Source organism: Annulohypoxylon maeteangense (assembly GCF_022496945.1).
Source record: "Annulohypoxylon maeteangense strain CBS 123835 unplaced genomic scaffold GGS22scaffold_23, whole genome shotgun sequence".
Lineage (NCBI taxonomy): Eukaryota > Fungi > Ascomycota > Sordariomycetes > Xylariales > Hypoxylaceae > Annulohypoxylon > Annulohypoxylon maeteangense.
In genome coordinates, this window is record NW_025953270.1 from 396,239 (window position 1) to 418,174 (window position 21,936).

The window sequence follows — 21,936 nt, forward strand, 5'->3', positions numbered from 1 at the left end:
TATGTTTAGATATACTACATATATGTACGTAGGCAGATACCTAGTAGGTATTAAATTTAGATTAGCTGATGCTTTTAATGTTCTTTTCGCTTATCATATGCTTCCTTAGTAGAATTCTATGTAACTTGCAAACAGTTCCGTAACAGCAGTGGAACGGTTCCATAAATATTACAGTGATTACGTTACCCCACGTTACGAGCCAATCAATTCCAAGATTTTGTCAAGTGTTCCAGGCATTCCAGCGTTCTAATAGCGTTCCAACAGCGCTCCAAAAGCTTATTTGCGTAACAGTCACAATATCATGTGACATATATGCGGGGAGATTTTCTATCCAGCCAATTAAAGCTAAAACCTTTATATAGCTGAGTAACATTATAAAGATTCCTTGCATATGTAAAAGTGGTGTAATGGTAAAACTGTAAAACCTCGTAACGTGACATGTATGTAATCCTTGTAGTTCAAATCGTAAAAAAAAACCGTAAATCTTTAATACTAAATTTTTAAAAATAAATATGTAATTAAATAAAATATATTAAATAAAAAGAAAAATATTAATAAATACATAAAAATATATATATAAATAAATAAATAAATAAATAAATAAGTATAAATGCATAAATTAAAGAAATAAATTAATATAATTTTTGAAATGCTTGATCGTAATCTGGAACGGTTCCGGATCAGCGATGGTTCTGGGGGCATTCCTATAGTGGAACGGTTCCAGGTTTTTGGAACCGTTTTTAGGTTACGTAAAGTTCTACTAAGGTTATTATATGCTTATACTTAGTAGTCGGAATAAATGTATTTAGACGGTTTGTATTTTAGTGTCACGGTAGGGGAGTTGCTTCGAATTTTGCAAATGACCAAGTTCACCGCCTGCCTAAATTCGAATTAAAGTTAACGTGTAGAACATAATGATTTAACGCTAAATCGAGTAGGTGGGGAGATGAGCACAGGTGGGATGCGGGCAGGCACAATGAATGCCGTCTTTTTTTTATGACTGAATTTATACCTATTTTGAACCTTAGAAAAAAATCAAATCGGTTCCCTATTATCGACTTTATCAACCTATCAATCTATCAACCTATCAACTTATCAACCTCATTCCCATATCGCGCACGATCACCGCCATTTGTCCTCGAACTGTACCATTCCCCATACCTTCAAGCCATACCTTTCAGAGCCGAACATAGTTTGAAAGTCAACCGTCATTTGTAACCTCATTCATCTCGACCATGGTCAAGTAGCATGCTGCATGAATCTGCATTCACCCCATCACCATCGTCGTCGTTTGTCATAGTTGGTACTTGATATAGCTTGGGCACAGTTGAAGGGTTTGGGTCCAGCATCTTAACAAGATGGAATCTCAGGTATGTAACCTAGCATCCAAATATCGATTTCCGTCCTTTCTTTCTTTCTTTCTTTTATTCTTTCTACTTGTACTAATCTCTCCTCTTTCATCTACTCTATAGATCGAGAATGCCATCGAGATTGCATGGAATCCTACCTCCGACCAAGCCCTGAAAAGCCAAGCCTTTGATTACCTACACCAGTTGCGCACCGATCCACAAGCATGGCAAGTTTGTGTCAGCCTCTTCACTAGAACGCCGAGGTCCTCTGAGGTCGTCCGACTTGTCAGCCTCGAGATAGTCAACAACGCCATCCACGTACAATCGCTCGATACTGGGAGCTTGGTCGGGCTTAGAGATGCCCTCCTGGAATACGTGCGATCTACCTATGGCGCCAGCCAGCCTTCCCAGATAGACTCTTCTAGCTTACAGAACAAACTCACTCAAACTCTCACCCTACTCTTCGTCTCTCTATATAAACAGGCTTGGGAGACATTCATCGACGATTTCTTGGCTCTAACTATTCTCCCAGGGAGTGGTCAGCGCGACAATGTCGCAGGCGTTATTCTCTACCTGCGCATCCTCGGCTCCATTCACGATGAAGTTGCCGATGTCCTGGTTGTGCGCCAGGACAATCAGGCCCGGAGCCATACGGAGCTGAAAGATCTGATGCGGGCACGCGACGTCGGGAAGGTAGCCCAGTCGTGGCAGGATCTCCTTGCCCAGTACGGCAATCAAAACGACGGCATAGTTGAGATGACCCTCAAGGTTATCGGTAAATGGGTTGGCTGGATCGACATATCTCTTATCATCAACGATGGTATGTTGAGCTTGATCCTCCCGCTAGTCGGCCGTACCAACAAGTCTGGCGGTGAGGACAAAGTCCGGGATGCCGCCGTTGAGGCCTTCACCGAAATCGTCGGCAAGAAGATGCGTCCGGCTGACAAGACGGGAATGATTTCGTTCCTCGGCCTACAGAACATCATATCCCAACTTATCGCCAGTCCTCCTCTGAATGAATTCAAAGGAACCCCCCAATACGACACCGATCTAGCCGAAGCTGTCGCCAAATTAGTCAATACAGTTATGGCCGATATCGTCCGGGTTTTAGAAGATCGTTCAACTGATGATGCCACTAGAGCTAAATCGAACCAGCTCCTTCACGATTTCATACCTCTCCTGCTACGATTTTTCTCCGACGAATATGACGAGATCTGTTCCACCGTTATTCCCTCCTTAACTGACGTCTTAGCCTATTTCCGCAAGCTCTCTGAGCTTCCCGCGTCCTTTTCCGAGACACTGCCTCCAATCTTGAACGCCATTATCATGAAGATGCGGTACGACGAGACGTCGTCCTGGGGAAGCGAGGACGAGCAGACTGACGAGGCTGAGTTCCAAGAGCTGAGAAAGAGACTTCAGGTACTCCAGAAGACCGTAGCTGTTGTAGACCAGAATCTCTACGTCGAAGTTCTGTCCAACCTCGTTGCGAATACTTTCCAGACCTTAGACGAGCAAGGTTCCCAGATGGATTGGAGAGACGTTGACTTGGCTCTACATGAGATGTTTCTGTTTGGCGAGCTTGCGATGCCCAATCAGGGACTAGGAGCCAAGAACCAGGCCTCACCTGTTGCATCGGAGAGGCTTGTGGCGATGATGACCAAGATGGTCCAATCCGGTATGTTCAAATCCTCGATACCTGGTAGAGCTATTTTACTGACGAGAAATATATCTAGGGATCGCAAATTTCCCGCACCCGGCGATTCTGTTGCACTACATGGAGATCTGCGTCCGTTACTGTGCCTTTTTTGAGAGCCAAAGTGCCCTGATAGGCCAAGTTCTCGAGAATTTTGTACGCCTTGTCCATCATGAACACGTTAGGATCCGGACGCGCTCGTGGTACCTCTTCCACCGCTTCGTAAAGCATCTTAGGGCACAAGTAGGCAATGTAGCCGAGACCGTCATCCAGTCGATCGGGGATCTTCTTCCTATCCACGCGGAAGTGCCAGGTGAAGACGCTGACGACGATATGTCCTCCGATCAAACGGATAATTCGGCAGATGCCGTTTTCGCCAGCCAGCTTTACCTATTCGAGGCCATTGGATGTATTTCATCCACGGCTGCAACCCCCATCGAAAAGCAAGCTCTATATGCTCGCTCTGTCATGGATCCTTTATTTGCCGACATGGAACGGCATCTCCCTAGGGCCAGGGCTGGTGATGCTCAAGCTATACTTCAGATCCATCACATCATCATGGCTTTGGGTACGTTAGCACACGGATTTTCAGACTGGACACCTGGAGCGAACTCCGCAAATCAGCGGCCACCTCCGGCAAAGGCGCTGTCCGACGAGTTTGCGCGGGCCGCTGAAGCTATCTTAATCGCGCTTAGCGAACTTAATAACTCGTCAGAAATTCGCACCGCCTGTAGGTCAGCTTTCTCGCGCCTGCTTGGCGTGTTGGGGTCTGCTGTTCTCCCACAGCTACCTCAGTGGATTGACGGGCTCTTGTCTAGAAGCTCGTCAAAGGACGAAATGGCCATGTTCCTCCGCCTACTCGACCAGGTCGTATACGGCTTCAAGGCGGAAATCTACGAGGTCCTCAACCAATTACTAACACCTTTACTGCAAAGAGTCTTCGGCGGACTTTCGGAACCAATCAACGGAACTGACGACGAGATTCAACTTGCCGAGCTCCGTCGTGAATATTTAACATTCGTCGTTGTCATTCTAAATAACGATCTCGCGGGAGTGCTCGTGTCGGAAGCAAACCAGGGTTTCTTCGAATCACTCATCAACTCCATCCTCACATTAGCTACGGATATCGGACCCAGCTCGGGAAATCTTCCGGCTAGTCGCCTATCGTTCGGGTTGCTTGCGAAGATGGCCGCCGTCTGGGGCGGACCGGATGTCGCCAACATATCGGCAACTCCATCGGCCCCTTCCGGATCCCCTTCGCCAGTCATTCCCGGTTTCGACCAATTCCTTATTGATAGATTTCATTCCGTTTGCTGGGATGTCCTACGCGACCCTCAATTTAACCCGTCTTTGGACGCCCAGGCTAGGCAAGTCCTCCACGAGATCGCTGGGCTAGAGCAGGCCATATACCTCAAGACTGGAGAAAAGTTTTTACAGCACCTTCAGTCCACCCTCTTCCCCGGCCTCGGCACCGATGGAAACGATTTTCTACGGGCCATGACAACGGCCACGGACAAGAAGTCGTTTTCTAAATACCTGCAAGGTCTATTAAATAGTTCGAGATAAACGACATAAAGGGTAGAAGGAAATGGTGGCGAAGATATGGCACTGCGACGGTAATCTGCTGTAATTGCATACACGGGAGTTCGGTTCAACAATACCAACCACGATTTCGTTGACTAGGTACCTATTGCCCGTAGATGAACGTAAGAATTGGTGTAAAGCCATGGCAAGATGTCATCGGCAAGTGAATAAAAAAAAAAAAAAAAGTGAGGCAAGACTCAGCTTGTCCTATCCCGAAATTGCCTTCTTGATTTATGCATAGGTGAAATATAAAGATGTATCCCGTTTCGAGGTCCAAATAGCCACCTATCTAAACACTATAGGTAGGTACCTAGTAGGTATATAATCAGCAGTGATTATAGTACCCACCGTTCAATTTAGGATATTTTCATAATGTATTCAAATCCATTGAATGCTATGGATTTACAGTGCTCACTTAGTCTATAGAGTAGGGTACCAGGTATATATGATTAATGAGGCTCTAGGATAGACCTCAAATCATATCCTCTACTAGTAATATATATTCTAAGTAGAGTTTCATAGGCTGTGTCGTAAATACCTACCGGTACCTACCTAGCTTAATCAACCAAAATCCTTGATTCGAGATCCGAGTAGTGTGACAGATATGCACCGAATAGCTTGATCGCGTGGTCGACGTCGTAAGTGCCTCCCGTCTCGCGGATACTATGCATACTCAGTTGAGGATTCCCCAAATCCAAAGTACGCACGCCCAGCTTCGCAGAAAGCATAGGTCCGATCGTGCTGCCGCAGGACGAATCATTCCTAACCACAAAAAGCTGCAAGGGAACTCCCGCTTGCTTTGCCACCTCCTGCAACAGGACGATTCCGGGAGAGTTGGAGGCGTAGCGCTGGTTGGCATTGATCTTAATGACGGTGCCTTCAGAATAGTTAAGTTAGAGTTGAAATTCAGTGAACATGGGAATTTCCGAAAGGATGGTAAGCTTACCCTTATTCATCTCAGGCTGGTGATTGGACTCGTATTTCCCCACATAATTGGGATGAACCGAGTGAGCCATGTCGGCCGAGACGAGGAAGGATGCCGCCATCGTCTGCTCGAAGGCGGTAGACAGATCGATGTCAGGGTCCGAGCTAACATGTTCCCAAGACTTGTCGGATGCCGAATCACCATGTCGACCACCCGCAAGGATAGACAGGCGGCGAACGACGGCGGGCAGAAGATCAGAGTTGGCGCCTTGGGCCGACGTCGAACCAATTTCTTCGTGGTCGAAGCATGTGATTAAACGAATACTTGTCTCATTGTCGAGACTGACATGCGAAATAGACTCTATGAGTCCCATCACACTGCAATAAGTCATGTTTAAGTTATCAAGTCTAGCCGAATAAATAAACTCCTCGTTCAAGCCGCCGAGGCACGACTTTTGCACATCGTAGAGCACCATCTCAAAATCGACCACATCCGAAACCTTTACCCCCGCGTGTTCAGCGATTAGCTCGATAATATACGGGTGGTGGCGCTCGGTGATCTCTTTGAGCGGCTGGAAGGTTCCGTCAAGTCCCTCCTCTGAGTCGGATGTCTTAAGTGTTTCACCCTGACCTGTCCTATTCAGCTCGGCAGCCACCAGGCCGACAATCGGGAACAGTTCAGTTTCCTTGTTGGGATCGAATACGGACGAACGATCGAGATGAATAGCAAGGGTGGGGATGCGAATAATGGGACGATCGACCTTGACTAGTTTTTGTGCGAAGTTCCCTTTTCCGTCCTTGACTAATACACGGCCGGCGATGCTCAAGTCCCTGTCGAACCAAGAATGCCATATACCACCTCCGTAAGTCTCGACGCCAACCTGCATATACCCGACTCCGCTCTTCTTGCTCACCGGCTTGATACGTAGACAGGGCGAATCCGTATGGGCACCAAGCATCGCTATAGGATTCCCGGGTTTCCACTTGGCACCAATTGCAAACGCTACGATGGTAGAGCCATTTCGGGTCATGTAGTATTTACCGCCGGGTCGGAGAGTCGAGGACCAGTTATCCCTCTCTTTAATAAGGGAGAAACCTGCGTTCTCCAGCTGTTCTATGGATGATTGAACCGCATGGTAAGCTGGAGACATGATTTGTTAGTCGAGAGAGACCGGGGAGTTTACGTCTTAGGAGCCATACGTGTGGGGGAGGCATTGACGAAGTCCAGAAAGTCTAGAGCAGATTTAGGGGGCGCCATTTTGCAAGAAAGAGAGCCGAACCAATGCTTGATCGAGGGCAAAGCGACCCGAGGTGAGATGGAAGATCGAATATTGCGGGGAGATATCGAACTGAGGAGTAGATGTAAGGTGACCTTGGCAGTCATCTACACCATGGACACCTATATTAGAGGGATGGAATAAGTCCGTTAGCTTTTCGGATAGCCACTTAGTCGGGACGGGGCGAGAAAAAACAACAAGCGCAGTATGGACAGCTCGAACATTTGAACGTAGAAGAGAGTTGAAGACCCGAGGTTCGATGGTGTCTACCTACCTAGTAGCTATGTACCCATCTACGGCGGATGACTAATTATCATACCAGGGAAAAGTGGAACATGCCTAATTGATTAGTAGTAAACTTCTATTTGTTCCACCCGACAGACTTCCAAGGTTATTCTAATTTAGTTCTAGCTTATGTTGGCCTTCCTGATCTACCGGAGCATCTACACACTACCTAGGTACCTATGTACTTACCTAGTTATGGATCTCCACCATCCCACCTACCGAATTTAGCTTATCTTATCCGCCGTAACTGTGTCACAGGTAGTGTAACGGTGTAGTAAAGATCGTTCAACCTTGCAAATGTTCAAGCTACTGTACGGACATCCATGATGATCAATGGATGTGTTCATTTAGTTAGGTACCTATTAGTATGTAGGTATGTAACCTTGAATTAATACTCCGTACCTACCTACTTTTATTACAATAACTCGAGTGTAATTCAACCTTACCCACATCCATATCGCAACATCGTATCATCATTTTATAATCGTCAATAACATTTAAACAGACGAGTTTTGCCGTTACAACTCTGTAACTCAAGACCTACCTACGGTGTGTACTTGGTATGCATTTGATACCTCACGTATCTACGTTCATACATAAACTCAGCATCGAAACGATCGAAGTGGCAAGTTGATCAGACTATCACGTACGTTGGGCATCTCTCAACCTCAACCTCAACCGGTCCCCATCCCCGGCACCTGGAACAGGACCTAACACCTACAAGAAGTGGACGCACACGTAGTAATAGTCATGGCGTGCATTTTGTGCCTTGCGTATGTGTCGCATATGGTACCAACATAGTAGGTAATCATGCTAGAATGGGAGAAGAGGAGAAGATGATAGATATTTCCCTTTCCTTTTCCAGCTGTCTAGGAAGGTTGTGATGTATTATTGTGTACTACAAACAATGGCAAATAAATAAGGCCGCCAACTAAAACTAGTTGACAAACTGAACTGGGCAAATGCAATCCGACGTATTGGGATGGATCGGGCGCTCGCCACACCCACCGCCCGCATTTCTGCAGGGTGAGGTGGCGTCCGAATTGTCATCAAGGATAGACACGATAGGCTGAGCACGATAGGCCAGGGCAGGCACACCGCACCTGAAGTCTCATCCACCACCGATAGAGAAAACCTGGAAATGGTGTACTATCTCTCTGCGTCAAGATAAGGTTGTCTTGGAAGATATTGGTGTCATGTAATGTGTATGTAAAAGTAGCGCAGCAGTAGAACATCATCCAGGCACCGGATGGTTATAGGGTAAAGGTGAAAACTTGTGAAGGCCTTAACAACCTTGGAGGAAGGGCTATTTGCTGTCGACTTTTCCATTGGACCCAGTAAGCGAAAGAAGGAAAAGAACGGGGGGAAAGAAAAAAAGGGAAAAAGGGTGCCTTGCGGAGTCAGAATTCTAAAGACTAAAATAAGATAACCCGCTCTAGGGCTGTCAGGGCAAGGGACTCCTAGTCTTATAGCCTCTGCTGCTGCTGCTCCTACTACTACTACTACTACTGATGCTGGAACTTAAAAAGATCTCAAGGGTGATCTTTTCATCCATATCTTGGAGATATGTACTCGAATTGTTTGCTCATCCACGCTTTTACCACGCCTTTCTTCCGAGATCACGGTCGACCACACGGCCATGTCCCTTTAATTTTTTTTCTAGATGTAGGTACCTAGTATGTATATATCTGTCGCACATAGCCCTGTAAGGCCTGTTTGACCGCGGGGTCGTCGTCCATCGTCCATCGTCCGTCGTCCGACTATACAGGTATGTAGGTATGTAGGTATGAAGTGTTCTTGCGGAGGGACCCGGGAGATAGGTATCTTCCAAGTTTTTTGGCTCCTTTCTAAAATTTGACCAGGTGTCGAAGCGTCTTACTATGGCGATCCGCCCACCCTTTTCGTGCTTCTATCATGATTCCTACCCAGTAGTCAACTTGGAAGTCCACATTGCGAATGTTATTTTTAACCCCTCTTGTTTTATACGTAGCAAAGCGTTGAAGAAATATCTATTAGAGATTTTGCTGCCATTACCGGTTATCGTGATGCTTGATATTAATCCTTGATAGCTTATCCAGGTTTGTGTAAGAGGACATACATATTATGGACAGTGTGAGCTGCGTGGCTGCGTGGGCAGACGCAATGTGATTCGTACGCGACCATGCGCATACCTCGTACAGTATGAATTCGTTCGGTAGACTAAATGGTGTACGTACTATGTAATGTACATATAGCGGTACTTTGCACACAATTTCGGTACTTGCTGATACGCCTTGTTCGTTCTCCCAGTTCTTATAAAAGGCGGCCAATCATAACATCGAACCAAACTGTCTGGCATATCCTGGAAAATCAGGGGTCTCTTTGAGGCAAGGGGCGTCGACTACCTGGTACATCTACCTATTATACCTAGTAATAGTACATAAACAGATAGGGTACCAGGTACTTATACTAACAGATTGCTACTAATACCTAGTACCTAGTAGACGCAGACTCGCGGTCGCAGCCATGACAATTGAGAGGAATTGGTCGTACTTGATGCTTTAATGCTTGAAACGCGTGTCACTGCCCATCCGCCTAGACTGGCACCTAGTTGGAAAAACACCCAATTGCTCTTGCTGTTTATGAAATATCAATGGTGCGTATAGTGCATGGCACAAACCTCATTGGTTCGTCTCTCTATGGTTTGTATTGGTTTGCTATTGTCTAGATCCGTAACAGAAGCTACCTAATCCAGTGTCCAGACGTTGATGGCGTTTCGGCGATACAGTAGTCCAGCCTGCCATCCAGCCAACATGTGGGGGAGGCCGTCGATCACACAAGCGCCCCGTTGTGCGAGCAGGAACCTGTCTTAAGCAGGCATATCTATATCATTCCAGTTGGGATAATTTTTAAGCTATCTTAACTTACAGGTATGTATGCATGTATTAGGTAGGTACCAAACTAAGTGCATACTAGTATTTATAAATACGAATTCAAATAGCCTAGCTGCCTAGGCTGCTAGGTCAATGTATTTATATATCCGTACTTGTCTCGAAGATTGCGGGTCTCAAAGACTGGTCCCTATCAAACATTGTACCTGTAGAATACCTGAGGTCGTACCTATCGAATGATTAAAGTATTTACCATTCATTTACTAACAAAACTATCAACACTTACTTACCGATTAGAATAAAAAATAGCCTGGAAGCTGACCTTATGCCTATGATGTTACCTAGCACGCTATAATTAAGCATTCGTATCCATGTATGCTTTTTGATTGTTTTAAAGACAATTGGGCAGTTCTCACTTTGATGGATGCAAGTGGCGGGGTTGATGATCTCTGCTTTAATGTCTAGGTAGGCTTATGTGGGCATTTCGTTGTTATAGACATGACTAATTTCTTCAGTACAAGCAGCCAAATGATGCCGAATCTTGAATTTGATAAAGTTCGAAACCTACCTAGGTGTGAAATGTGAAAAACTGGATGGCATATTCTGACAACTTCTAAATCAGAGGAGAGTATAACAGAATGCATTTTCAATTCGTCGAAGTTTATGCTTCTTCCCGAACCCGCACGTTTAACAACCTATCAACTTATCAATCTATCAACCTTAAATGGAATACAAACCAATGCAAGAATGGGAATATCCAGGTAACTTCGCCGGGATGTAGTCTCCTGTCCCGTCTTTTATGTTCCGTCCCGGAAAATACAAAGTATTAATTCGGTTTCATTCCATGCTTCCCCCATATTTTTAGGATCGGTACGGGATTATTAAACTTACTCAGCTCCGCGAATCAAGAGTTATCACGTTAGTTATACGAAATAAGTAATATAGCTAGTGTATAGTAATGAATTTCTAAAATATCTATGAATGGGAAATTTCTGGGATTTCTAATAGATACTATGCAAATGGGCTTGAAGTTTAGTATTAGGACTGGGTGACGCTGGAACTGACCGAGCTGAGCTAACCTTCCAAGTTGGTATAAGGCTGACTCGACTCATAGGTACTGCATGCGTGGTACCTTTTATAGTTGCGCCGTGCTTATGACGTACCTAGTAATATCTATGACTGTATCGTACGTATATGGACATGCTTCGCTTTACATATATGATTCTAGCTATATATGTGTACTTGTCTTACTTCCCATTGAATGGTATGAGTCGTTGCTGTCAAGTACTAGGCTGTCTTGTGAAAGGCACTCGAGACCATCGCGAACTTAGGAAGGTAGGTATTTATTATAAATAAATAAACGATGGCACAACTTTAGGTAAGCAAGCACACGGTGAATTGGAAAGGACCTTCCTGAGTGCCGGCGTGACATAATACAAGGTCATGCTACCGCCGAAAATTTTATCATTACAAGGTTAGTGTATATTCGTCATACCTACTTTTGCATGCACAGGTATTCGACAGCCGAATGAAGATGGAAGCTACTCACATCTGTACATCCAAATACAACGGTGAAGCATTTTTAAAGGGGTTTTAGAATCTCACGGGTTAATAGAATCCAACTACATATGTATTTAGAGAGATATATATTGCATAATACGTGATGTGCGTGTATAAGCAGAAACCCCTATAAGCAGCATAGTAGCAATGACAACGAGTACTTAACTTGGAGTTTTGACCTACCTGGTAAAATCGAGTTGCAGGTGCCTCTTTTTTGAAGTCAAAATGCTGCATTATACCCCCTGTCCGATGAACCCGCCTCATTTCGTTAGATTAATGAAGTACTCTTTTTCTTCCTTTCTTGATTTCCTTAACTTCCTACCGATTCTTTATATATTAAGTAAAGAAGACATGTTTTAATGAATTAGTTAAATATACGTTCGCATTGCCTTTTTTTATATAAATAAAAGGGTGAGATTCATGAAAGCTTATGACATTACGGAGGAGGTAGGTATGTTAGTAGTACTCGTTCGTTTTAATCGATATTTTTTTTTTGCTTGACTTTGAAAGAAGTGCTAGTAGAATTTAAGTGACTTCAAGCTTGATTCAAGCAAGGTCCTGACTAACCGTGCACTATGTAATTAAGTACATAGTACATAACTCATGTATCTAAGTACTTACCTGCTAATTAGGTACATGTAGGTACCTGCGCAAACATAACATGGGAAGTCAAACTGCCAGATTGAAATGGATCTTTGGACCCAATTGACGATTTCGAGAAGCAGCAACACAATTGAATGGAGCCAACTTCCAACCCCCAAAAAAGTCACGTCTTTTCTTATTCATTATTTCGGTGACCGCTTCACTCTAGCCCTGGTACCTGAGAACTTTATATACATCCATTACTGGTACTTTAGGTATTTAGAATTCTTAAGTTGGTAAGTACTCTATATAGACAAGCTTTGGCCTTCATTTTATTTTATAACGTCGATTTTTCACTCTGAATTTTTTTAGTCTAATTTTTCCATGCTACAAAATTTCCTCTTCTTACACTTTCGCAACGTATTAAGTCCCTTACAGTTTCTTTTTCGTTTGCCAAGGCCAAGACCGCCCAAGCCTTAACCACTTTGTAACCGCCATTCCGAATATTTCGTACTGCCACGCCAGTTGCAAATTTCCCATATTCCACAATCCTCCTCAACTTCCGTATCTCAATATACTTTCCGTCGTCTGATAACCCGTTGAAGAATTCTACGCGAGACACCATTCATCATATTTGGTAAGTTTCATATTCCTCTGCTTCCTTCGCTGCTTTGCTACATGTATGTATGTACGTACCTTCAAACCCATTCGTCCACCTCTTGCCCTATCATACTTAGCCTATAAGACTCTTATGTACATCCTTCGCGCCTCTTCAACTTCCCTTTTGCATCTCAATATTTAATTGCCTGCGAGTCGATTCCGGGCGCAGCACGCAAAAATTTGTTACCTATCTGTCCAGGTACTTATTATTTTACCTGACTGCCTGGCCGAACATGGACCTGAGCGTCAACAACCTTCTCTTCGCTTTCGTCTCTATGTTGGCTAGGCCGTTTTTTAATTGTTTTTATTGTTTTTATATTTTTGGTTACCTTGTTTCCTAGTAGTATTGCAGTGCGAAGGGAAGAAGGCAGCGCTGGAGGTGTTCTGAAAATGAGGACAGACCTTGCTGTCGCTGCCTAGTACCTAAGTACTATAGTAGGTACCGTGACAGGTACACCCACGTACTTAAAAGATCAAAGTACTATGTATAAATCCGCTGCTAGAGGGGCTAGGGACACCCCTGCCACATCCAACCAATCACTTTGCACAGTACTGTACAGTACCACGCACTAGCGGACAGGTACCTACCAGCATATGGTACCTTGATGCATCTTAGTTGCTGTTAGTCAGTGGGAGATCCCCAAGAGACCCACCTTTACCAATATTTCAATTCCCACTATTGGTCATCGATCATTCACTACTTGCACGCGGCAACCTTGTTTGGATTGAGTGTCCCAGCCAAGGACCCTACCTCTCTACCGTTCTACCGTCTACCGTCTACCTTTTTTGCTTGCTTGACACTTATTCCCATTCTCCCATTGCCGCCTTTCTTCTCCTCTACCACCATTACCACGACCTAATCTCTGTCCTCATTTTCAACATTTTCTTCTTTTCGCCCGGTTTGCCGTCTTCCCTATTCTGCAGATAGATTCCGGAATTTTTATACCTGCCTCGTTGTTCGCCGTAGTAGGTTTTTTTTTTACGCTGGCTCGCTCATTCGGAAAACCCATTGCCCCAGCATTTATGCCATTAAATCCCGATATACGTGGTTTACGAATACTAACACTCGACCTCAAAGTCGTCCCTCGCATCTTGCACCTCATTTCGGCCACGACATCCGGTGTAGAGTCATCATCGATCGAATCATAAATCTACAACCGAACTCTCTCACCTTCGCCAGTCCCAATTTTCCCACTAGTTATTTAGGAACCATCGCTATCCTCTACTGGAGTGCGCGGAATCTGCACATGGGCATTGCGCGATCTGGATAGGGACAACCACGATCGAGCGACACTCTCCCAAACAACCACTATTTATATTCAACTCTCGATCGATATCCGGTCTACAAGAAGGCGACTTGCTAGTTCTACCATCGCATATAAGAGCCGACCTGTCTTTGAAATCATAGGACTGCCTTTTTCTTCTATTGGGCGCTAGCTTCCAGGCATCCCGTTATCCGAGCTCTATCTAGACGGTGCTATTCAGAACCAGCACATGATAGTGTACCTTTTCGAACCCTTTACGACTTTGGCGCAGGATTAACGTAGCCAAGGCTGGATGGACACAGTTGGATCAATCTAGGCTGTGGGTTGCCTTACGACAGATTCTTGCCTAACTACAAAATAATCATTGACGATCTTGCATAAGCAATATCGTAACCTCGATAGGACCTTAAGTGCACACTAAAGCAGGATTACTTCGGATAATCTGCTATAAGCTCAACCTTTCTAGTTCCTTAGGATACATCGATCTCGCGTTCCACTACCGTTTACGACTTGACCGAACTTACTTTCTCCCGCGGCTATGGCCGCTAATATGCCACAGATGGGCGGTGGCGGCGCTGTGCGGCCACGGCCACCCCACCAGCAGCTGTCGCACCTTGTCTACACGCAGATGATGGCGCAACAGCAGCAGCCAAACCATAATGGAGGCTGGCAAGATCAAGTCCAAGCCAACTTGCGCGTGAGCAACGCCATGAACCTGTATGTCCTATTGGTCTAATTTGTTTCTGTGTCAATTTCTTTTCCCTTTGCAATTCGTAATCCTGACGACTCGTTGATATTACAAATTAACTGTTGTGCTGACACATTCTTCAGGATATCTAATTCATTTCTCGCTATGCCCGCTGTTGATTCACAGCAGCTCATAATGTCTGGACTTACTTTCGAGAGAGATTCCTTTCTGCATTCGCCCGATAAAGTGAGTCTCATGTTCCTCCTAAACCTCCTCCTAATCATCATGAACCGTTAGAAACTAACACTTTCCATAGGTAACTTATGACCAGAAGATTGGCGGTCGTGTACAAGAGCTCTTTAAGCAGAGGCAAGCACATGAACACAGTCTTCAGCATAGCTTAAATGCCCAGGCTGCCGCTCAGGCTCAAGCACAGATGATGATGAACCAAGGTATGATGCCGAGAGCGATGGGTCAACCAGCCCAAGGATTCCAACATCTCCAGCAGCAAATGCAGCCCTCCCCGATTCCCCAGCAACCCCATCAACCTGGTATGGGCATGGGTGGCCCGGGAGGACTTTCCATGAATCCAAACCAGCAGGGAATGCAGATGCGTGCGCAGATGCCGGGGCACTCTGCCATGGCAAGTTTATCCGCTCAGGAAAGGGCGAAAGTTTCGCAATTAGCCCTAGCGAGACTCAATCAGACCGCAGAACCACAACGAAGCCAACTTCGGATGATGCTGCAATCGAAGCTGACTCAACAACAACTGCAATCACTACAACAAGAGAACATGGACCCGGTCCTTTTCTTTTTTCAGAATCAGATCTTACAAGCTTGGAAGGGCCAAGTGAGTGCTAACGCCGGCGGCAGCCAGGCAATGCAGATGCAGGCACAGCAGCGACAGATGAACCAATCTAGGCAACAGCTAGCCGGGGTGACTAACGGCGAATTTGGCCCCTTCTCTAACGTGGAGAGTATAATGAACCAACAGAAGGCAGGATTGCTTGCCCAGGAAGCAGGCCAGATGGTGGTGCCAGCGAGTAATGGACCTGGCCGAAATGCCACCCCTCAACCGATGGGCGGTGTTCAGGGTCCTAATCCTGGTAACCATCCGGGTCCCAACCAGCCCGGCATCCCTAACCAGCTGCAGCAGCAATTCAATCTGCCGCAAGCTCAGCAACTGAAGATGGACCAGAGGGCAGCGCAGTCGCAAGCACAGATCAGAGCGCAAGCCCAGGCCAAACAGATGCAGGGTCAGCCTGGCGGATTAAATGGTCCTGGTCCTATCTCTCAGAGTCCTGGCATGAACACCCTGAACACTCCAGTTCGCCGGACTCCTATGGGTATGGGCCAAGGCGAGGGACAACCCCAGATGGGTCAGCCAAGCGGTCCTTTTGGACAGGGAATGGACCCACGGTTTAACCAGGGTAATCAGCAGCCGCCAATGGGGAGAAACCCAAACAATAGTACCCAGATTATCAACAATATTATCAACCATATGTCTGCCGAACAGCGCCAGATATTCATGTCTATGCCAGCGGAGAAGAAGAACGAGGTACTGATGAAATGGTCGAACGCTTCCAGAGCCGGCCAGATGGCCGGACGTGGTCAGCCTCCTCAGCCCAGCCAGTTTGTGCAGAACAACCCAATGGCTCAATTTGGCCCGGTGAATAACGCAGGCCAACAGCCCAACCCAAACATGCCTATGGCCGCTCAGAATCAGATGCTTCTTCAGCACCAGTTGAACAGAATGCGTAATACTATGCATAACCAAAACCGGCCTCAAGGATCCCCGGACACCAATGCGTTCATGGATTCGATGGATGTTCCGCAAAGAATACTGGAGCAGATACGAGCAAACCAGCCAGTTCCGCAGGAAGTTAAGAAATGGGCTCAGCTCAAGCAATATTTGATCCAGAAGAACGTAACTCAAAATATGATGCAGCAGCTTCAAGGTATCCAGAATACCCAATTTCAAACTATATTGAAGCAGAGGGCCGCAGCAGGCAACCTGCCTCAGCATAATGTACCTCTTCAGGGGCCACAGCCCCCCAATGTACAGATGCCAATGGCCGCAAACCCTGCTGCTAACATAGGCTCCTTTGCCGGTATTACTATCACCCCGCAGGAAATGCAGAGTGCCAGGAATCACGAAAGGTTCAAAGGGCTCCCAGATGATAAGCTCCGTGCAGCTTTAACACAGATGAAGCTGCATTCTCTCAGGTCAAAAGCAAATAGCCAGGCACCGAATGTCCAAATGCAGACCCCGCATAGCACCCAGCCAGGTAACGCAAACATAGCTACCTCGGCGCCGCCAGTCGCTGCTCCCAACGTTCTACAACGACACCAGAATGCAGGACTCGACCCCAATCCGACAGGTTCTGTAGCGCCTCCGCGAAATAATAGACAACCCCAGAGCAACCGGCCACAGCCGAATCAGCCTACAGCGCCACCTCAGAAAACGGGCCTGAAGCGTGCAAGCACCGACGATGTGGTGGAGGTGCCCAATCCTTCGAGTACACCTGTTCAGCGACCGCCTTCTCAACAGGCCAAGGCATCCGGAAATGTTCCTCCGATACCCCAACTAAACGCTGCGCAGTTAGCTTCTCTCTCGCCTGAACAGAGAGCCAAAATCGAGGCTATGATCAAGAGCAGACAAGCAGCAGCAGCAGCAGGTGGAGCTGCTGGCGCCGTCGCCGTCGCACAACAACCTCCTATGTCTGAGGAGATGCAGCGTCTCAAAACCATTGGCCATGAGGAGCATATTAATGCGGCCAAGGAGTCATACCATGAAATCCCGATGACTACCGAGCAGTATCAAGATATGGCCCAGAAGATACAGTCCATGGTGGGAGAGATGGCGAAGATCAGCAAGATATTAGGCCGATGGTACACTCTAACTAGGGATGATAACCGGGCCAGGATGTTCTTTAGGATGGTATGTTTTCATATGATATCTAAGAAATAAGCTTAGTAATATGGATGACTAACCTTGATTTAGCGACTCCGCCTAGTTAAGCAATATGCAGACGGCGACAAGATGACCACTCTAAAAAAGGCATTTTCGCTAAGGCCGCAAGACTTGGATGGTGTGAGAGCAATGTTGGAGGGAATGGCTCGGGATGTCGCCTCCCAGTATCCCCAGATTATGAAGAGGGGCGTCAACCAGCAACAGATTTCCTCAGAGTCTGGTCCTCAGCAGGGAACCAATGAAAACACAGCTACACCGCCGACCGGTCAGCCTGCCCCGCTCAACGCAGCCAATCTTGAGAAGCAAACGCAGGCTCTTAACAAGGTGCACCAGAGGACTGGTAGCAAGAGTGGGCAACCGCCCGCAGCACCGACAACCGCGCAGCCTCCATTTCCCTTCGGAGCACAGTCGCCGAATGGCCAGCCAACGTACATTGGTAAGGCCACTGTAACGCAGGCGGACCTGCATTTACCTGCTCGCAAGAAGGTTAAGACTGGAGCGCAATCTGGTATTGCTTCAGGCGGTCCAAGCGCCAATTCATCTCCCCAAGTACAAAAAGCGCCGTCTCCCGAAATGGTGAAACGACAAGCATCTACAGAGGTAAAGGCGACAGCGCCAAAGTTGCAGTTCCAGTGTCCTGAGCCGAGCTGCGAAGCACACGGCATCGGCTTTGCTACTGACGAAGCCAGGCAAAATCATATCCAGGAGGAACATATGAAGCCATATGAAGACCCCTACCAATTCGTGAAAGAGAACCTTGAGGCTGCGCTAGGGTTAGATTCGAACGGCAAGCTGAAAGCGCCGCCGAACGCATCGATGACCGCCCCGGGTACTTCGCAGATCTCGGCTTCTATGGTGCACGATGTCTCGAAGCAAGGTCTGACGCCCACAAGCAGAGCTGATGCCACGCCAATGTCTCGAGAACCATCGATGAAACGACAGGGCAGCACTGCGGGCTCTAAAGCTACGGACCTGGCTAAGACGATCGCTGGAAGAATCAACACGCCGAAGCCTGAGTCTGGGACCAAAGCAGGAGACAATACTACCGGATCTAGTAAGCTTGACGACGGGAGGCCACAGGCGCCCCCTACAGATAATGCTTGGACGACGATGACTGTGGACCCCCAGGAATTATTCCGGAATTTAGGCGTCCTTGAGAGTGGTGGAGGAGGTGCAATTTCGAACATGGATGTGTATCGGGCAATAACACCGAATGACACACCCGAGTCGAGCAAGGATAGCGCATCTTCCGAACCGAATAGCGACGTTTCAGAAGGCGTGTCCCTTAATCTCCAACTGAATATGGGACTCGACATGTGGAACCCGTTCGGAGGTGGCCCCAACGTGGATATTGATTCTGGCGATATGGAGCTGTCGGGCACGGGCGAGAATTCATTCCAGGCGTTTTCCTGGGACGACGTTCAGATCGATTGGAATAAGGAGTTCCAATTAGATACAAGCCTGTATTCGATGGACACTACATGAACGATAACGCCCGCCCGACGTACACTTCGAGAGACGTCTGATTTAACGAAGATAATGCAACTTTGAGGATCATGATACTAGCTAGGTCTTCTTCCTTTACAGCGAATGGCGTGACATCGGCGGGGACTATGGCAAAGGCTAGGGGGAGATGCGTTTTATACGGAGCCATGGATCGGCCGGAGGAGAACTTGGGTGAAGGGCGTTGCGGGGATATTGTGTTTTTCACCTGGATTATTATTCTTTTGTTTCTTCCCCCCCTCTTGGTGTACTTTATGGACCCAATAGCGCGGGTCGGGCTGGACAGGAACGCGGAAAACATTTGCCTGGTACGATGGCGATCCGGCAAGTTTACGTCCTCAAGGAAGCAGCTATATAGGGCTGGGTTGGGTGGCGTCACGATACCCATAAAAAAGACAGGTGAACAGCGAAAATAAGTTACTTTGATTATTATTTATATTTTCATCAGTGCAGGCCTGCATACGTATAATCTGAAAGGGATATATTATGTATTCCCTGAGTTTAGTAGATACATTGCCTTTGCAAGGTTAGCTTTACTTGTACTTGTATTTTCAAATGTCAACTTTACACTATAAGGAGCTCTACGTACTACATATGTGGTGACTAATAAGAGACGACGCGACGCCAACTCTAAACTGCTACATAATAGTAGGTACATATCTACGAAAAGCGGGATAGCGTCACCAAGCAGACCGATCGACGTTAAGGTGTGAACAGCGGGGTAGATACGATTGATCTCGGCTTATGGTACCTGAGTGACTAGCAGGGACCCCCTGAGCTCAGGGTTACAATGAGCTTAAGTTATGCAGGGAGTCTATTCCTAAAGAAGGAATAAGTAAATATTAGGTAGTGCATAAAATATGAAATATGAAGCTTGCAAGCCTAGGAGTGACGCGATTCTAAGAAAGCGCGGCGCGCGACGTTATAATACTTAAATACTTACCTAGGTACCTCAAAGCAGGTACCCGGGTTGCCGCGAATAGCATTTGAACTTGACAACATTCAACGTTGAAATTCGCCAACATCGGCGAACCTAGGCATTTCAACCTTTTCGTTCTCGAAGCAGCCAATATTTACTAGATTATCTACCTATGTACCCAATGGATATATCACCTAGCAAGCGACGCGCCTTAGGGCCTATCGATAGCAATACCTTAAACACATCAAATTCTAGCCATGAACTATCGAAGTCGATTATATCGCCGAGTGGTCTGACCCAACTCGACCCAGGTGCTATGAAGAGGTCTCTCGGAGATCGAGGTATCATCAATCAACGCCAGGAGTGTGCACCAAACCAACCGGTTAAGAGACAGCGCGTCTCTACTGGAGAAGATGTTCACCTTATAATGACGGGAGAGCAGGACACGACAATGGTACGGATACGGTGTATTGCACCTTGTATTGGTAATATGCGAGCTAATATGGGGCGAGTTAGGACCCGTGCGACGGTGATTATAAGAGCGAAAATGATAACGATGATGACAACTATATCAATGGCCATGATTCATGTGTCGGGCACCAACGGTCAGAGTCGCCTGACGAGGTGTCGTCGATGTTTGACAACTCGGTTGTCGACACATCCCAGGCCACGACGATAACGGAACCAGATGTCGAAGTGAGTGTGCGTAGTCCGCCGGAATCGCCCCGCCGGCAGTCTTCGATGAGCCGTGAGGAAGCTCGGCAGGTAAGTTAAACAAAAGACGGCCATAAAGCTGATAAAGGCACCCGATGCTAATATATAATGCAGAAGGCAGAAAAACTGCGTCTGAGGCTAGGTCTTGCGAGCTATAAAGTTCGGACGGGACAAATGGATGTGCCTCTAGATCAACTGAAGGTCAGGCCATTGATGGATACTACCAGACCCAGAAAACTTAAACAACCATCTTTACCCCCGCTGCCGAGATGGGAAGAGGTCCCCGCCGAATGCGAAGACAGTGGTGAAGAGCACCAGTATAGGCCAACAGCAAATGAATTATCTACGGAACCATCTTGCTCCCGAGGAGACAACTTGGTTCAGGCCCATCCGCCATCTGCGGGGACACTGTTACCGGAAATACAGCCGACAGATACGGATTAAGGGGCATGAAAAGGAGAGGTAGCGAATGATGAGCTCTTAACTATCAGTTACACCAATGTTGTGATGGCTGCGAAGGAGCCATTGGAGTGTTTTCTCCGCCGCGGTGGAATATTGTTGATATAGTATTTGAAACTATATGCAAAGCATCTAACGACGTTGTATTGATCAAGTCCGCTTTTATCGGTTGACTAGAGGGCAGCTTGAGTAATAATTTATCTATTCTTGATATTGTGTAGAACCGATAATGCCTAAGCAATATTAGCTCATCATGGTCTTCTAAAGTGTCAAAAAAAAAACTAGGTTCATAAGACTTGTTACTTCGTAAATGGAGTGTGAATAGGGGTTATAGGATGAGAGTGGAGGATATGAGGACACGGGTGCACGAGGGCATGACAAGTAAAAACAGCATGAGCCATAAACCGGGAATACGCCTTCCTAAGGTTGTCATTATCATATATTTCTTATCCATAACATTGAAGTTACCTACTAGGTACTACATACCTACGGGTAGATATATACCTATATAGAGGTACCTAATAGGTAGCTGAGGTAGATACATACATACCTACTAGGTAGGTAGGTATATACATAAGTATGTGTCCTATCGCACCTACCTGCCTACCTACCTTAGGTACTTAGAACATA

At 46.5% G+C, this 21,936-nt stretch overlaps 4 protein-coding genes across 4 annotated transcripts; 3 read left to right on the forward strand and 1 right to left on the reverse strand.

The window, feature by feature from the left end:
- The first annotated feature begins 1,011 nt into the window (after positions 1-1,011).
- GGS22DRAFT_80698 (Xpo1-domain-containing protein) lies at positions 1,012-4,950 on the forward strand. Its single transcript, XM_047968148.1, has 3 exons — positions 1,012-1,370; positions 1,473-3,024; positions 3,083-4,950. The coding sequence occupies exons 1-3, from the start codon at positions 1,359-1,361 to the stop codon at positions 4,606-4,608; spliced, it is 3,090 nt and encodes a 1,029-aa protein (XP_047814658.1). The 5' UTR covers positions 1,012-1,358; the 3' UTR covers positions 4,609-4,950.
- On the reverse strand, positions 4,896-7,119 carry GGS22DRAFT_80701 (peptidase). Its single transcript, XM_047968149.1, has 2 exons — positions 5,573-7,119; positions 4,896-5,503 (listed from the first exon to the last, which is right to left on the reverse strand). Exons 1-2 carry the CDS (start codon positions 6,699-6,701, stop codon positions 5,184-5,186), a joined length of 1,449 nt encoding a protein of 482 aa, XP_047814659.1. The 5' UTR covers positions 6,702-7,119; the 3' UTR covers positions 4,896-5,183.
- A 7,130-nt stretch (positions 7,120-14,249) lies between these two features.
- On the forward strand, positions 14,250-19,792 carry GGS22DRAFT_80735 (uncharacterized protein). Its single transcript, XM_047968150.1, has 4 exons — positions 14,250-14,766; positions 14,881-14,983; positions 15,054-17,678; positions 17,742-19,792. Exons 1-4 carry the CDS (start codon positions 14,588-14,590, stop codon positions 19,194-19,196), a joined length of 4,362 nt encoding a protein of 1,453 aa, XP_047814660.1. The 5' UTR covers positions 14,250-14,587; the 3' UTR covers positions 19,197-19,792.
- A 394-nt stretch (positions 19,793-20,186) lies between these two features.
- GGS22DRAFT_174309 (uncharacterized protein) lies at positions 20,187-21,532 on the forward strand. The gene is made up of 3 exons (XM_047963061.1): positions 20,187-20,587; positions 20,650-20,898; positions 20,962-21,532. The coding sequence occupies exons 1-3, from the start codon at positions 20,306-20,308 to the stop codon at positions 21,289-21,291; spliced, it is 861 nt and encodes a 286-aa protein (XP_047814661.1). The 5' UTR covers positions 20,187-20,305; the 3' UTR covers positions 21,292-21,532.
- Positions 21,533-21,936: the final 404 nt, after the last annotated feature.